The following is a 19,002-nucleotide window of genomic DNA, read 5'->3' on the forward strand; positions in this document are numbered from 1 at the left end:
GCTACAGGCTCATTCTACTAGAGGAATGGCTACGTCCTGGGCTTTATTTAAGGACATATCTATCCAAGATATTTGATCAAGAGCGAGTTGGGCTTCACCTCATACATTTGCAAAATTTTATAGACTCGATGTCACTGCACCGAGTCTGGCACATACTGTTTTATGTGTAGGATCTTCTGAGGGGAAATGCCCATTTGTGTGATATATCGCACAGGGCAGTCGGTCATCAGGATGAGCTTGTCTGGCAATACAGGAGACAGTATATCCCATGAGGGAAATACCGAAATACTTGAAAAATAACTTTAGGTTAAGACCGTAACCCTGGTTCTCTGATAGTACGCGTGAGGCATTTCACCTGACCACCCTCCTTGAGCGAAGAAGAGGTGTTGCTTATTTTTGAATGACTCAGACACACTGCATCTGACCTTTTATAGGGTAGGAGGGACACCCTTCCCCAATGCACACGTCTTGACATCCAGCCAACTATGGCTGGCGTAGTGTAATAAAGGCTTCTGACGAATACACTAGGGGCGTATCCCATAAGTGAAATACCTCACTCATACTATCAGAGAACCAGGGTTACCATTGCAACCTAAAGTTTTCCGCTGCAGGCCCAGAAATGTTTCTGCTGGAGCCACAAATATGTCCAGTTTCTTTGATTTCTTCATCACTTGTACTGTACAGTTATTAACTGTGGCAATGAATGCCACAAATGTCAGGAGGTCTATGTTTAGACATCCCCAGATGTCTCCCAATTCCGTGGTATCCAATTGGTAATTACAGTTGAAACTACACCATTTCGTCCCATGCCCTCCTGCACACACAGCAATATAATTTATATTTGTCAACTGGCAAGTCTTTGATTATCATGCCACCAGAATAAGACCCTCAATATTTATTGGAAAGGTACATTAAACTCATCACTGTGCACTTTATCTACCCTGTGAAGTTCATAACTTATGTAATCATCAGCCTAATAGTACCACACACCATATGTCACTCCAAGTTTACTTCGATATGACGGTTATTATATAAATATTTGCACACAAAGGTGTTTCCACCGACATTTCTCAAATAATTAATTTGACAAAGATCCCACCATGTCAAACAAACACTATCGGTTAGCCTTTATAAAATTGTACCAAAACTGTTTCCATCACAGCTGTCATTAAAAAAATATATATACGGTATGACTTTACTTGCATAAAAACTGTGGATGGAAACATGGTTAATGACAAAGTCCACTTCACAAATAATGTTTGATACTCAGGCTGCGGAGTAGGACTACCGATCTTCACTCCCACCGGGCCTTCAGAAAAACTCAATCTTTCTACCCTTTTCGACCAGCAAGAAATGTCATGTTCCTGGTGTTCTCTTCTTCCAACTTTAGGGCTTGCTTCAAACTTCCCTTTTCCAAATCTAAAAACAGATCACCTTGCAGAACCCACCTCCACATTTCAAATGACTAAACTCAAGTGACAAACAATTTTTCCAATACATTTATTAAGGCAATAATGTGATGTACTCTGGTAGTCTGAAAGCAAAATAGTTTGTTAGAGAACACCATAACTTCTCAACCACACGTGTGGTGCTTCATTTAAAGGCAAAATTACTTGATAGAAAATATTATCCATACTATCTATATGTTTTAAAAGGCTCAAAGATCCTTCTTAAAAGTGGCTTTAACTGAACCTATTTCGTAGCTGCATCATACACAATACTCTGTGGGTAATGTTAAACATTTGTCTATATAAATACATAAATCCCAACATTTTCAATGTAAAAGGTGCCAGCTTCATAATAAGGGACAATTACAGGTAACAGCACATTCTACATAACCATCCCATCCTCTAATATCACAGATTCTCTCTAATGTCAAGAACTTAATTCTTACTTGCTCACATACAGAAAAAACAAAACAATTCCAATGTGCAGTGTGATTAATGTGACCTCTAGAAATGTACACAGTTCACATAATAATGTGGGAGAAATGTACCGTAATTTCCGGACTATAAGCCGCTACTTTATTCTCACGCTTTGAACCTCGCGGTTTATACAATGACGTGGCTAATTTATGGATTTTCCCCGCTTTCACAAGATTCATGCCGCCAAAAAACTGAGCACCGTCACATAATGTGAGGTAAATCGAGCACGCTCAAATTTCCCATCATTCTGATTACGGTAGTCATTTTGTCACCCTCATCATGGCAAAGACACGGAGAAATGCATATGATACAGCTTTCAAGTTGAAGGCGATCGATCTGGCTGTTGGAAAAGGAAATAGAGCTGCTGCACGGGAGCTTGGCCTTAATGAGTCGATGATAAGACGTTGGAAAGCAGCGTGAGGAACTGAGTCAGTGCAAAAAGACAACAACAGCTTTCAGAGGGAAGAAAAGCAGATGGCCCAAAGTATTTGCTGCCACTCGACATCAGTGTAAATCGTGCATTTAAGGTGGCGCTCCTTGTTCAGTGGGAGGCTTGGATGACAAGTGGGGAGAAATCCTTCACTAAAACGGGCCGCATGCGAAGAGCAACTTATGGTCAAGTCTGCCAGTGGGTCCTGACAGAGTGGAGCATTGTCAAAAAATCCACTATCATCAACGGGTTTCGAAAGGCGGGACAGCTGCGTGTTGAAGGGGCAGCATGAGCTCAGCGGGGAATTTGCCTCCGGATGAAAGTGACGAGAGCGACAATGAAAACGATCCAACATCGGATGAAGCAATTCTGAGGCTATTCAACTCCGACACCGAAGGAGATGGCTTCAGTGGTTTCAGTGCACAGGAGGAGGAAGATAGTGACCAATGACTTTCTTGGTAGGCTACAGTTTAATTTTTGTTACAAGCCGTGTTTCGTTTAAAGGCTGTGTAAAGTTAATTTGTTTCAATGTATCGGTAGGCACCTGCGGCTTATAGACATGTGCGGCTTATTTATGTACAAAATACATATTTTTTAATAATTCAGTGGGTGCGGTTTATATTCAGGTGCGCTTAATAGTCCAGCAATTACGGTATGTGGACCTGAAACCAGAGATGTTCACAGTATTATAAGGGGTCCTTAAAGGAAACCTATCTTCCATTCACATTAGTAAACAAAAAGGTTTTCCTCAACCAAGTCTTATGCAAATATGCACTATAACAATATCCTCAAGTACCTTTACATATCTTTAAATGTTAGTAAAATAGCTAACGCCAGTGTTTTCCATAAGTACATGAAGTAGCCAGCCAAATAGAAAAAGCAGCCAGCCAGGGAGATCCGGGCCTGAGAGGTCAAGGTGGGCATGCCCCCTGAGATTTTTTTTTACAAAACAAGCTCTATTTTGGTGGCCTCTGGTACATTCTAATGTCCTGATTCAATCCAATATACACAGCTAAATTACATTAATAGTTTAATGACTTTCCCTCCCAGGGCTCGTTTTCCCAAAGGAACAAAAGGCTTACATGTGTTTTAACTATGCATCTTTCCCACAATAACCAAAGATGTAACGTTTCCCAAAACACCACACAGAAAGAACATTCGCCAAGTGTGTCATTGGAGCATGTGTCGATACTGATAGGATCAAAAGAAAGGCATTGATTTTGTTTCTTTGACCCGATGCGATACAATGGACATATAACTACGCTGTATTATTTATGAATAGTGAAGGGATATAGGAGATTGACTTTATTCCATCAGTTCGACACCTTTTATAAACTAGTAAAACACTTGCAGTTCGTCAATCAAAGCACAGCAAACAGACTATCACTCCATGGCTGTATTGGCCTATGAAACACACAAAAGAAAAATGAATGTGCCATAAAACAATAAGTGGATTTCAACTCATTGTTACCACTTTATATGGGACGTGTTAATTCACTCACAGGAGACGGAAAATAAGCATCATGCTCTCCCTTCTCCGTGAAAAGATTAGACTGCAGCCAACCACAGTATACACAAAAATAATAGGTATTGAGAGCTGGGACAGACAGCAGAGGGACAAACCATCAGTTTCCCTGTCATTGCTCACTTTTTGACTGACAGGTACCTGTCCTATCAATACATCACTAGAAGGTGCATGTCATTCATTCAAGTGGGAGAAGGCTATACAGACTTTTCTGACTAGCGAATTGAAACTTCTAAATTAAAAGCCTAGTTAGTTTATGAAGTAGCCGGCTTACTATGAGTCTTATCGGCTATTTAGCCGACGACCGGCACTTATGGAAAACACTAACACATTCACATGATTAGGCACAATCTAAAAATGATTATATTCTAGAAGAATGTGAACAAGCCCATTATTTTCAGATTGTAGAATATAGAAAAAGGGTTAAATAAGTTGTTATTTGCATGACTGTACATAATGAGAACTTAACCAAATTGGAACAACTCACTAAAACAGTAAAATCATTCAAAAACAAAGGATTGCTGCAAAGAAAAAACTGTAAGGTGCAGACAGTAGAGTACTACAGCGAGGGCAGAGACGAGCACAAGCCCTAGTCCTGCTCCTGCCTCATCACAGCAATGCCCACCTGGGCATGACGAATGGTGCGTCCGTGGAGCTTGTACCCATCCTGTTTCACTACAGTAACGGTGCTGGGCTCCCCTCCCTCAGCAGGAGTGTGGCACACTATCTCATGCTGGTACGGGTCGTATTTATCCCCAACAGGGCTCATCTTATTCAGGCCGTGCTTTGTGAAGATCCCCTGCAGCCTGTCCTGGACCTGAGCCAGCCTCTGGCCCTCCTCTTCCTGCAGGTTGTCTGTAGTCTTCTCTAGCAGGTCAGCCACCTCAACCAGTTCACGGCAGAAACTCTGGATCCCTGTTTGAGTGGTGGTAAGGGAGAGGAATTAGAACTGCACAAAGTAGAGCAAGCGGGGGTATTTCTTTGGGGGGAACAATATACAAAAGTTGAGAACGATCATTGGAAAAACAATTTGATTGAGAAAATGTATTTTGTAGTAAATGTAGTTTATTTTCCTTTTATGAATTGAAGGTTATTTATTGATGTAAAAATGTCATTAGATTTGGGGAGGAATCACCAGAAATTCTGGTGTGAAAAAATTGGGGTCCCCAGAAATTCAGGCGAAAATGAATACCACTGAAGTAGAGGCACCATACTAGGTATGATGTCAGGGTAAGAGAAAAAACATCTCACCAAAAAGCTTGGCGTCTTGGACAAACTTCTGAGTTCTTTTTCGAACATTGTCAGAGTCAGCCATGGCCCTTTTGTATCTTTCCTGAAATACAATACAGTATAGTACATCATACGTGATTAAATTCTTTGTATTTCCAGGGGTAAATCTAAACAAATCTATACCGGCTGTAGGTAGCACCAGTCAAGACAAAGAATCTTCCTCCTTACTCTCACCACCATCATGGCTCTTTACCGTGAGCTCCCTGACCTGCTCCTCCAGCTTGCTGGCCCTCATCTCCAGCAGTTTCACATTGGTCATCGCATGGCTGGAGTCATCTGTGGTGTCATCACCATTGCAATTATCACCTGTTCCCCAATGCTTTGCCGCTGTGCTGTACAGGCCAATCAAAGCCCTGGAAAGCAAAACACTATTCAATTGTGCACCTAGCAAGAGACCATTTGGCTAGCAGTGTTTCTGTAGTGTAGGCTACAATGTAGGCCTACATGTAATGGCAGAGTTTGGAAAATAAATGCCCTCCTGATTAATACAAATCATCATGAAATCCTTCTGCAAGGAAGGCCCTACTTTGCAGTCAATTTAGTTGTTTTTTGGGGAAAGACTTTAGAAATGAATTCAAACAGCACATGACTGAATTGCGCGTCTCAAAGATTTAACCAATACTTTGGACCAATTATTTTGAAATATTTTTAGTTTTTTTTATCTCCCTTTTATCCTAATTACAATCTTGTCTGATCGTTGCAACTCCCCATAGGGCTCGGGAGCCACAGGTCGAGTCATGCGTCCTCCGAAACATGAACCGCCAAACCGCGCTTCTTAACACCAGCCCGCTTAACCCGGAAGCCATGTGTTGGAGGAAACACCGTACAATCTATGACTGAGGTCAGCCTGCAGCCACCCGGCCCGCCACAAGGAGTCTCTAGAGCGCGATGAACCAAGTAAAGCCTCTCTGGCCAAACCCTCCCATAACCCGGACGATGCTGGGCCAATTGTGCGCTGTCCTATGGGACTCCCAGTCACGGCCGGTCGTCGTTAAATTCTGTGAGCTGCTCCATGCAACAACCAGTTGAAAGCTGAGCGCTCTTGCTGCCAATGCCGCCTGATATTCCACTGAAACTAGCCATGTGTGTGGCCTCGGTCTCGTGACGCGCGGTCATGAGAAAGTTACCTCTCGTTCCATTGCTTTTCTACAGACAAATTAATTCTCTGGTTGGGACATTATTGAACATTTATGATAAAACATCCTAAAGATTGATTCTATACATTGTTTGATTTGTTTCTTCGACCAGTAATATAACATTTTGTCATTTTCGTCCGACATTTCCGCTGAACTTGCCCGCGCCTCGTGAGTTTCGATTTGTAGACTAAACACCCTAACAAAAGGAGGAATTTGGACATAAATGATGGACTTTATGGAACAAATCAAACATTTGTGTTTACTGGGATTCCTGGGAGTGCATTCTGACAAAGGTCATCAAAGGTAAGTGAATATTTATAATGCTATTTCTGACTTATGTTGACTCCAACATGGCGGATATATTCATGGGTTGTGTATGTCGTCTGAGCGCCGTACTCAGATTATTGCATGGTTTGCTTTTTCCTTAAAGTTTTCTGACACAGCAGTTGCATTAACCTGTTACTCCTACCCCCTACTTTTTCGAACATTCTGTTAAAAATCGCGCAACATTTCAGCGCCCTGCTACTCATGCCAGGAATATAGTATATGCATATGATTAGTATGTGTGGATAGAAAACACTCAGACGTTTATAAAACTGGTTAAATCACGGCTGTGACTATAACAGAACGTGCATTTCATCGAAAAGCGCAGGAAAATCTGATCACTGAAAATGGGAAAATATATCCATGCGCCACTAGAACCCATTGTTGAATGTGATCCACATTAAATGGGGCCGAGGTTGCAATACCTACAGCTTCCACACGATGTCAACAGTCTTGTCATTTGCCTACGATTTGTTTCTTGGTCAAACGGACACAAGGTATTGCCTTTCGTCCGGTCTCCGACCGGATATTTTGGTTGAGATTTACCCGGACATTATTTCCAGACGTACAGCTATAGAATATACATCGCCTCGTGATCAATTTGATCGCTTATTAACGTTTACTAATACCTAAATTTGCATTACAAAAGTATTTCGAAGTGTTTTGTGAAAGTTTATCGTCGACTTTTTTAATTTAAAAAAGTGACGTTACGTTATAAAACACTATTTTTTTCCTTGATCACACAGTCTTCATAGATCGATATCTAGGCTATATATGGACCGATTTAATCGGAAAAAAAGACCCAATAGTGATGTTTATGGGACATCTAGGAGTGCCAACAAAGAAGATGGTCAAAGGTAATGAATGTTTTATATTTTATTTGTGCGTTTTGTGTAGCGCCGACTATTCTAATTATTTTGTTTACGTCCCCTGCGGGTCTTTTGGGGTGTTACATGCTATCAGATAACAGCTTCTCATGCTTTCGCCGAAAAGCATTTTAAAAACCTGACTTGTTGCCTGGATTCACAACGAGTTTAGCTTTAATTCAATACCCTGCATGTGTATTTTAATGAACATTTGAGTTTTAACTAGTACTATTAGCATTTAGCGTAGCGCATTTGCATTTCCAGATGTCTAGATGGGACGCCTGCGTGTCGGGTAGGAGCAAGAGGTTAAGGAGAAGTATATCTTTAAATCTATGAATAACACTTGTATCTTTTATTAATGTTTATTATGAGTATTTCTGTGATTTGACGTGGCTCTGTGCAAATTCACGGGATGTTTTAGAGGCAAAATGTAAACTGAGGTTTTTGGATATAAATATGAACTTGATCGAACAAAACATACATGTATTGTTTAACATGTTGTCCCGGGAGTGTCATCTGATGAAGAATATCAAAGGTTAGTGATTCATTTGATCAATATTTCTGCTTTTTGTGACTCCTCTCTTCGCTTGGTTAATCGCTGTATGCTTTTTGTGACTAGTTGCTGACCTAACATAATGATATAATCTGCTTTTGCCGAAAAGCTTTATTGAAATCGGACACTGTGGTTGGATTAATGAGAACTTTATCTTTAAAATGATGCCTAATACTTGTATGTTTGAGAAAATTGAATTATGAGGTTTCTGTTGATTGAATTTGGCGCCCTGCAATTTACTGTTGGTGAGGGGCTCCGCTAGTCCTAGACAGGCTTACAGCTTATACCCCTAATCAAATGGCTACCCAGACTATTTGTTGTGATTTTTTTTACACTGCTGCTACTCACTGTTTATTATCTATGCATAGTCACTTTACCCCTATCTAGATATTACCTTAACTCGACTAACCTGTACACTTTGAACACATTGAATCAATATCAGCCTCGTTATAGTTATTTTATTGTTGCTCTTTAAACTTTTGACTTTTGTTTATTTAGTAAATATTTTTCTTAAAAACTGCATTGTTAGTTACGGGCTTGTAAGTAAGCATTTCACGGTACAGTCTACACCTGTCGTATTTGGCACATGTGACAAATACAATTTGATTTGAAGAGGGGGATCCCAGCTTTCCATCCCTACTTTTTTTCTGAAATTCTAAATATGCGCTAACAGCACCATTTTAAAACAAATACTTTTTAGCAGCATGGATAAGCACATTACCTCTTGGTGAGTGAGTGTATAGAGGAGAGTGGGGTAAAATGTAACACTGGTCAATTGTAGAGTAACTTGGGATAAAACGCCACCCTACCTCAATATTTTTTGGGGGCGTGACTTAAAATTGTGATGAGACAGATTACATATTTAGAGTGCAAGAGTAGTGGCAACCAGGGAAAGTGTTGGGTGAAAAAATTGTGACATTAAGTCATTTCTATGTGAAGTACAGGCAGGGGACTTGTTATCCTGGTTGGCGGTTTACTCCAAGTTACACAAACAGGTAGGCCTACATTATATTCACTGTGTTTATGCAAGGTTTTGGGGAAATCTTTGCCTGTGTGTGTGTAGGTTATCCGCCCCTCCGAAGCATGATTCCGAAATTAGGGACAGAGATTTTTAATTAGAGAAGAAATAACTAGCATTGAAAAAGTTAATTGAGGATACCCTAGTTATAAATAATAATAATATGCCATTTAGCAGACGCTTTTATCCAAAGCGACTTACAGTCATGTGTGCATACATTCTACGTATTGGTGGTCCCGGGAATCGAACCCACTACCCTGGCGTTACAAGCGCCATGCTCTACCAACTGAGCTACAGAAGGACCTAGTTCACGTTTCACATTGCATTTATTAACTTGAAGTGTTTTTAATTCTAGTACTGCTCTGCACCCAGAAGCTTGTTAGCTAGCTAACATTAGCTCTGGTCCAACGTTAAGCCAAATCTCTGAAGTTCAAAGCATACACATTAAAACCAGTAGATAGCGATAGCGCTGACGTCATCCACTTATTCCTATGGAAAACTCCCAATGGCACATGAAGCCAGAAGTATGAATTTGAAGCCTACCATTTTGCTGAATGGCACAAAAAAAGTGGCCATAACTAGCAAAGGATCATGGTCGGTGTAGTCGTTTTCATCCTGCCTGAGAGAGTCAACCCAAAGCTGCTAGACGTCAGCATCAATACCGGTAACATTTGGCTCTGGAAAACGTACCTCAATCCAGGAATGAGAAACGCATTGTACTCCAAATTGTTCCACTATCCCAACTGTTACACAGAAGATTGAAGGACTGCTAACTTAAAAACTAGCAGTCGTTTAATCTTCTCTGTGTAACAGTTGAGATAAAGGGCAATTCGGAGTACAACGCATTTCTCATCCCTGGATTGAGGTATGTTTTCCAAGCCATATCTCGCACCGGCTCCACAATGTCTTAAAACTTGTTGCGACTCTAGGGGCAGTATTTTCATTTTTGGAGAAAAAAAACAAGATGCTAGAATATGCATATGATTGACAGCTTAGGATAGAAAACACTCTAACGTTTCCAAAACTGTAAAGATATTGTCTGTGAGTATAACAGAACTAACAGAAGCCTGAGAAAAATCCACTCCGGAAGTGCCCCAGGTTTTGAAAGCGCTGCGTTCCAATGAGTCCCTATTGAGCTGTGAATGTGCTATCAACCAGCTTACACTTTCTACGTATTCCCCAAAGTGTCTACAGCAGTGTGACGTAGTTTTACGCATTTATGTTAAAGAATAGCCGTAGGCGGCTACATTGCGCAAGTGGTCACCTGATGGCTCCCAGGGTGACTCTCGCGTAAAATACAGAGGTAGGCATTACTCCAATCGGTCCTACTGAAAAACAAATTGTCCCAACGGATATATTATCGAATAGATATTTGAAAAACACCTTGAGGATTGATTATAAACAACGTTTGCCATGTTTCTGCCGATATTATGGAGCTAATTTTGAATATTTTTCGCCGTTTTCGTGACTGCAATTTCCGGGCGATTTCTCAGCCAAACGTGAAGAACAAACAGAGCTATTTCGCCTACAAAAATAATCTTTGGCTATCTACCTGGGAGTCTCGTGAGTGAAAACATCCAAAGGTCATCAAAGGTAAACAATTTAATTTGATTGCTTTTCTGATTTTCGTGACAAGGTTGCCTGCTGATAGCAAGGCATAATGCTAGGCTATCGATAAACTTATTATTATTATTATTATTATTACTTACACAAATGCTTGTCTAGCTTTGGCTGTAAAGCATATTTTGAAAATCTGAGATGACAGGGTGATTAACAAAATGCTAAGCTTGTGTTCCAATATATTTCACTTGTGATTTTCATGAATAGGAAGATTTTCTAGGAAGATTTATGTCCGTTGCGTTATGCTAATTAGTGTTAGGCAATGATTACGCTCCTGCATGCGGGATGGGGAGTCACTAGAGTTAATATGCTGTCTGACCCTAGTGCAGGCTGTAAGCAAGCTGGTCAGATCTGCCATAGGATATCAACAGTGAGCAGTTACATGCATACAATAATGCGAATAGTCAGATTAATATAATTATTTGTTTAAAATGTTTACATCCTTTGCAAGAATAACGATTTCCCTAATAATCCTGTTTACATGGACACCTCTGAAATCAGTCTAGCCGAGTCTTTGATAAATGCAGAAAATCGCCAATCAAAACAAACTTTCTACCACATTGACCATGTTATTCTTGTGAATAATGTTTTATTTGTATGTGAAAACTATTTCTAAGATGCATACTTTCAGTTTTTCCAAACTCACTTCACTCACACATAAGAGGGTGCAAACGGTGCTGCACGTATGCAGATCAAATTTGCCGCTGCAATGCCGAATTACATTACCTTAAGCCAAACAAGATAAGCAGAGTATGGTGTTTACAAGACGACTTCCATAACTGCCATAATCAGTTTAATATTGAATTATTAGTGTGTATGTAAACATAATCTGTGACAATAGTTGGCTGCTATTTAACTGATAGTTTGTCAAATCTGTGTCTTGGTGTGTATGGCCGGCAACTTTCATAGAGAAAACCCCCTGAACTTTTTGTGCCATTTGATAAAGAAAATGACAGCTGAGTTGTAAGTCCTGCGACCCCCAGCACATATGACAAAATCAACAGTAGAAAACAAAAGATATTGATCCGTTTTAAGCAAATGATCTTGTTGACCAAAAAGCTTTATACTAACATTCCCAATTTTTGGTCAAAAGGGATGTGTAATTCCCACTGAGGTATAAAGAAAGGTAATTCCCCCCAATTTTATGTGGTCAAAATGTGTTTATGTCATGTAATAACATACTGTCCACATCATGGAAAAGAGCATAATATAAATTAATTACATATTCAATTATTTTGCTATATCTTAATTTAAGATGATAGTAAATGAAGCAAACTCAAGATTTTTAAAAATTCTATAATCACATTTCTCACTAGTTTAACCATTTAGCTAAAGATTTTTTTAAATGCACAAATTAACTGTGCGATCTAGTTTAGAAATAACTCCCATATTGAATGTGCAGATCCTGGTTCTAATGTCAGTAGCCAGGTTTCCATCCAACCTTTTAGAGTAAAGTATATGTAGGATAAACAACGTAATCACAGGCCTGGTGGAACTACAGATTTCTCCTAAACTTTCCAAATGCAAACAAAACAAAATATGCTAGACAATGTGAGATCTTTCTGTGTCGGTAAAATTGGCGGTGGAAACGCTTTTATGCGCACATATTGATATAATAACCATCATATCGAAGTAAACTTAAGAGTCACGCGATGACATGTGTGGTCCTCCCACTACGACTCGGTAAAGTATGCAGTTTATTATACTACAGATCAAATAAATTATGATCAACTTCACAGGGTGGTGAACGTGCAAGGTGATGGGCTTGATGCCCCTTTTCATAAATATCGAGGGTTTTATTCTGGTGACAAGACAATCGATGCTTGGCTGCTATTTGACAAATAAAAATAATTTCGCTCTTTTGTCCATACTAATCTCATCATGTAGGCTATTCCCTTCATCCGCACTGTATATGCAAGATGTTGGCTAGAGTGCATATGCCAACATCAGCGGGCACATTCGCTATATAACGCACATTTTCTTCGTTAAATACGATAGAAACCCATTTAACTTGTATTTGTTATTCGGTACATGGTAATTTAACCCCAAAATGTATGTTGAAATCATCACGCAAAGACTAGTCAATACGATGGAAACATTCCTGGTGTGAAAATGCACATTGTTTTTATGCAGACTTTAGAATAGTCGCATGAAAATCTGTCGCCAATTGGGATGGAACGCTATTTTATGGCAGCAGCCCATTCCTTCGACTTCCCTACAAATAACTAGTTAACTCGTTATGAAGCATGAATTAGCTAGCTAGCGAACACTGACTTAATCTAAAACTGTCAAAAGTGAGCTAACCGTTAACACTATTAAACGAACTAATGTTGCTAAAAGCAACGTTAGCTCGCTAGCTAGCTTTTGTTCCCGCTGTATTTTTTTTCAATAGCTAGAGGGATATGTTGACAAACCTCACCTGTGATCATTCGACAAAAATAGTTGTAATCTGCCGGCGCCGTTGAGACTTTTCCGAGCCAAGAAAAGACAGCACACGGCCATATTATTCAGACTCTGTTAGCTAGTTACATTCACTGACAGCAGAACAAAGCCAGACCTGTGGAGAGAAAGCACTTGCAGGGGCACACCGTCGGCTGTGGGCGGGGTCGTTCCCCACCACCACAAGTTTTCATTTGCGGAGGCTTTCCAGACAGACAAGCGATGGGCAAAGCTGGGTTCGTTTGCTGGAGTGGGTTCTTCTTCGATGAGGTTTAACGGTGGTTGGCATCCAATAAATGTTGCATTACCGCCACCTACTAGACTGGAGTATAACTCCTTTATACTTTGCTTATCAACAAAAAAATCAAATACCCTACCATCTAACACTACACTCACACTACACTACACTACACTCACAAATTGATGATTTGGGGGTGTTTAATTTAACTTTTGTACACCTGTGGTGTTCCCGGTCAAAAATGACCAGTCAAAAGAAATGAATGTGTGAGATTACAATTAGCACCGCTACTCTTACGATAAGTGCCATGGGATCTTCTGTTTCTCCAATCACGCCACCCTGTCTGCGTCGCACCAAACGACGAGCATCACAAACACGGGGAATCTTCCCCTTCAGTTGGTCAGCTTTGACATTTACCTCTACCAAAGTAATCACTCCTTTCAATGGCGCCCTTTTCTTGAGAGCAAAACAATTCACATCTCTTGTCCCCATTCGTTTAACATGGAGTGCCTGCTCCCTCTGACCAGCAGAAACACATACAAGACAACCTCTGGTTACCCTCACTGATTCCACAGCACCCAACTCTGTTTTCATCCGTGCTGAAATCTCAAATGAATCAGCCAAAAGGCAAGGGTCCACTTTTCCCAAAAACTTCACTCCTACCATCACAGACTCATCTTTATCCTGACCTCAGTTTCCGAGAACTTCGCCACACCTACCAAGTCTTCTTGAACTGCACTGTTGGTTAAGGGCTTGTAATTAAGCATTTCTATACTAGTTGTACTCGACACATGTGATAAATAAAGTTTGATTTGATTTTGTTCTTGATTTAACAGGCTGTCACAATCTCCGTACAATCAGCACAAACCCTTCTTTCAGTGGGTTCGCCTGTGCATGTCAGTACAAAAACGTTTTGCAAAGTTGCAGTTAGAAATGCCATGCATAGAACTGACATGATTCCTTAGAATGAGAGAGGCATGTTTGCAGTGGTGGAAAACATACCAAATTGTCATACTTGAGTAAAAGTAATGGTACCTTCATAGAAAATGACTTAAGTAAAAGTCACCCAGTAATATTTTACTTGAGTAATAGTCCAAAAGTAGTTAGTTTGAAATATACTTAAGTATCGAAAGTAAATGTAATTGCTAAAATATACTTAAGTGTCAAAAGTAAAAGTATAAATAATTTAAAATACCTTATATTATGCAAACCAGACGGCACAATTTTCTTGTTTTTATTTTTTTTACGGATAGCCATGGTCACACATCAACACTCAGACATAATTTGCAAACGAAGCATGTGTGTTTAGTGAGTCCGCCAGATCAGAGGCAGTAGGGATGATGTTCAGTTGATAGTGCATGAATTTTACCATTTTCCTGTCCTGCTAAGCATTCCAAATGTAACGAGTACTTTGGGGTGTCAAGGAAAATGTATGGAGTAAAAAGTACATTCTTTTCTTAAGGAATTTAGTGAAGTAAAAGTAGTTACAAATATAAATAGTAAAGTACAGATACCCCAAAAAACTACTTAAGTAGTACTTAAAAGTATTTTTACTTAAGTACTTTACACCACTGCATGTTTGTTCAACATAATACATTTCTATTTGAACGTTGGACAACGTTGTGTCCATCCTCTTGCTGAACGCGGCCCTGGCCTTCTCCCTACCTATGTGAAGCTAGCCACAATAACGAATTTGAGGTTCCCCTTCAAAATAAAAGTCTATCGTTTGAAAGTGATGCAAACAGATACAAATTTGAAAGATACAAAGAGTAGAATCATTTGTACTAGATATAGCCCTGGATCATGACTCTAAGCTCCATTACATTACACATAAGAGTCATTGGACGAAGGCGTCTTCTGTAGGTAGGAGTTTTGTTTACAGCCGCAACGCTCGGTCTGAACATTAACACGCATCGCTTGCAGTACGGTTTTGAAAGCAGAAATAATAATAATTTTTAAAAGTTTAATTATACCCACCCTTATGGTTCTTGTGCGGTCATATTTCCTTGTTACAGCACTTGTTAACGGAAAACAGACGGAAGACAGAGTGGATTACCTGTGCTAATTAGCTATCTGCATCTTCAAACACGTGTGTAAACGGAAGGCGGGCGCCATAAACGTGTTGTCGCGCTTATATAAGTGTGTAGTTTGTACAATAAGTGTGTATTTTGTATTTGTGAATTTATTTTGATGTGATATTAAAGTACAGGGATTTCTGTTTCTAGAACCGTATTGCAATTGAGAATCGACTCACTGTTTTGGCTTCCAGAGACAATTTTCCCTTTCTACGGAACATGTAAGGTCCTTGGACTAAGGAGTAACGTTAGGCTCCTTTTGTCCAATATTGGGCTAGACTAGATAATGCTAGAGAATGTTACATAATTTAAGATTAAACACAATAATGAATGAGTTTGACAATAAACAGAAAACACTGTTTAAATGACATTGTACTGCACTATACAGCCTTAGCTATGAATTGTGCACCCTGAAACAAGGTATCAGTTTACACAGTGACACCCACACAAAACAATTCTCAGGAGTTTCCACAAATATTAGCAATTTAGCTCTTATTGCAGAACTTTGACTGTGTGAAATCACCTTCACAGTCAGCCTATTGTGCCTATTGAATATTCGAATTGCACTGTACAGCCTAACCTATGGACTGTGCACCCGTGGAATGGGGTATCAGCCTACTCAGTGACACCCACAGGTCATAACTATGTAGAATATACACAAATATTAGCATCTTAGGACTCTAAACCCACTGTGAAATAAGCCACATTAGCTCACCAGTCAAACTTCTGCTATATGTGTATTGAACATTCATAGCTAAAGTAGCTCATTTCACAGTGGTTTCAGAGTCATCCAGTAAGAATTAAGATGCACATATTTGTGTAAACTCTACATAGTTCTGATCCGTGGGTGTCACTGAGTAGGCTGATGAAAAAACATTAACACAAATTAAGATTTGTATTTTTTCTGCAAATTTTAGTCCCACTAAGCCAAAACCAGATGGGATGGTGTATCGCTGCAGAATGCGGTGGTAGCCATGCTGGTTAAGTGTGCCTTGAATTCTAAATAAATCACAGACAGTGTCACCAGCAAAGCACCAGCACCCCCACATCATAACACCTTCTCCATGCTTTTACAGTGGGAAATACACATTGTCTCACAAATACACCATGTCTCACAAAGACACAGCGGTTGGAACCAAAAATCTCCATTTTGGACTCCAGACCAAAGGACAGATTTACACCGGTCTAATGTCCACTGCTTGTGTTCCTTGGCCGAAACAAGTCTCTTCTTCTTATTGAAATCAAATCAAATCCAATTTTATTTGTCACATACACATAATATATAATAATATATGCCATTTAGCAGACGCTTACAGTCATGTGTGCATACATTCTACGTATGGGTGGTCCCAGGAATCGAACCCACTACCCTGGCGTTACAAGCGCCATGCTCTACCAACTGAGCTACAGAAGGACCATGGTTAGCAGATGTTAATGCGAGTGTAGCGAAATGCTTATGCTTCTAGTTCCGACAATGCAGTAATAACCAACGAGTAATCTAGCTAACAATTCCAAAACTACTACCTTATACACACAAGTGTAAAGGGATAAAGAATATGTACATAAAGATATATGAATGAGTGATGGTACAGAGCGGCATAGGCAAGATGCAGTAGATGGTATCGAGTACAGTATATACATATGAGATGAGTATGTAAACAAAGTGGCATAGTTCAAAGTGGCTAGTGATACATGTATTACATAAAGATGCAGTAGATGATATAGAGTACAGTATATACGTATACATATGAGATAAATAATGTAGGGTATGTAAACATATTAAGTAGCATTGTTTAAAGTGGCTAGTGATATTTTTTACATCAATTCCCATCAATTCCCATTACTAAAGTGGCTGGAGTTGAGTCAGTGTGTTGGCAGCAGCCACTCAATTACATTTACATTACATTTAAGTCATTTAGCAGACGCTCTTATCCAGAGCGACTTACAAATTGGTGCATTCACCTTATGACATCCAGTGGAACAGCCACTTTACAATAGTGCATCTAAATGTTTTAAGGGGGGTGAGAAGGATTACTTTATCCTATCCTAGGTATTCCTTAAAGAGGTGGGGTTTCAGGTGTCTCCGGAAGGTGGTGATTGACTCCGCTGTCCTGGCGTCGTGAGGGAGTTTGTTCCACCATTGGGGGGCCAGAGCAGCGAACAGTTTTGACTGGGCTGAGCGGGAACTGTACTTCCTCAGTGGCAGGCCAGTGTTAGTGGTGGCTGTTTAACAATCTGATGGCCTTGAGATAGAAGATGTTTTTCAGTCTCTCGGTCCCAGCTTTGATGCACCTGTACTGACCTCGCCTTCTGGATGATAACGGGGTGAACAGGCAGTGGCTTGGGTGGTTGTTGTCCTTGATGATCTTTATGGCCTTCCTGTGACATCGGGTGGTGTAGGTGTCCTGGAGGGCAGGTAGTTTGCCCCCGGTGATGCGTTGTGCAGACCTCACTACCCTCTGGAGAGCCTTACGGTTGTGGGCGGAGCAGTTGCCGTACCAGGCGGTGATACAACCCGACAGGATGCTCTCGATTGTGCATCTGTAGAAGTTTGTGAGTGCTTTTGGTGACAAGCCAAATTTCTTCAGCCTCCTGAGGTTGAAGGGGCGCTGCTGCGCCTTCTTCACGATGCTGTCTGTGTGGGTGGACCAATTCAGTTTGTCTGTGATGTGTACGCCGAGGAACTTAAAACTTACTACCCTCTCCACTACTGTTCCATCGATGTGGATAGGGGGGTGTTCCCTCTGCTGTTTCCTGAAGTCCACAATCATCTCCTTAGTTTTGTTGACGTTGAGTGTGAGGTTATTTTCCTGACACCACACTCCGGGGGCCCTCACCTCCTCCCTGTAGTAGTGGTTTCTTAGCAGCAATTCAACCATGAAGGCCTGATTCACACAGTTTCCTCTGAACAGTTGATGTTGAGATGTGTCTGTTATTTGAACTCTGTGAAGCATTAATTGGGGCTGCAATTTCTGAGGCTGGTAAATCTAATGAACTTATCCTCTGCAGCAGAGTTAAGTAATTAATTAGCATTTTATTGCATGACATAAGTATTTGATCACCTACCAACCAGTTATAATTCCGGCTCTCATAGACCTGTTCGTTTTTCTTTAAGAAGCCCTCCTGTTCTCCACTCATTAGCTGTATTAACTGCACTTGTTTGAACTCGTTACCTGTATAAATGACACCTGTCCACACACTCAATCAAACAGACTCCAACCTCTCCACAATGGCCAAGACCAGAGAGCTGTGTAAGGACATCAGGGATAAAATTGTAGACCTGCACAAGGCTGGGATGACCTACAGGAAAATAGGCAAGCAGCTTGTTGAGAAGGCAACAACTGTTGGCTAAATTATTAGAAAATGGAAGAAGTTCATATCCTAGCTTCTGGGCCTGAGTGACAGGCAGTTTACTTTGGGCATGCTTTTCATCCGGATGTGAAAATACTACCCCCTATCAAAGAGAGGGTAACATGTTATTCCTGCCACACACACACACACACACACCCTCTGCTATCCTTTCTGTGACATGACCATCAGATAGGTTTGAAAAAGTCAGACAA

The 19,002-nt window shown here is 40.4% G+C and overlaps 1 protein-coding gene across 2 annotated transcripts; it reads right to left on the reverse strand.

Moving 5' to 3' along the window:
- Positions 1-1,484: 1,484 nt before the first annotated feature.
- LOC118370389 (grpE protein homolog 2, mitochondrial-like) lies at positions 1,485-13,348 on the reverse strand. 2 transcript variants are annotated; one of them, XM_035755366.2, is made up of 4 exons: positions 13,107-13,348; positions 5,379-5,523; positions 5,132-5,213; positions 1,485-4,795 (listed from the first exon to the last, which is right to left on the reverse strand). In XM_035755366.2, the coding sequence occupies exons 1-4, from the start codon at positions 13,187-13,189 to the stop codon at positions 4,470-4,472; spliced, it is 636 nt and encodes a 211-aa protein (XP_035611259.1). In that variant the 5' UTR covers positions 13,190-13,348; the 3' UTR covers positions 1,485-4,469. The 2 variants fall into 2 exon arrangements, with proteins under 2 accessions (XP_035611259.1, XP_035611258.1); XM_035755365.2 differs by having other exon boundaries at positions 5,364-5,523; positions 13,107-13,343.
- Between the last annotated feature and the right edge of the window lie 5,654 nt (positions 13,349-19,002).

Source organism: Oncorhynchus keta, chromosome 12, assembly GCF_023373465.1.
Source record: "Oncorhynchus keta strain PuntledgeMale-10-30-2019 chromosome 12, Oket_V2, whole genome shotgun sequence".
In the NCBI taxonomy this organism is placed as follows: Eukaryota; Metazoa; Chordata; class Actinopteri; order Salmoniformes; family Salmonidae; genus Oncorhynchus; species Oncorhynchus keta.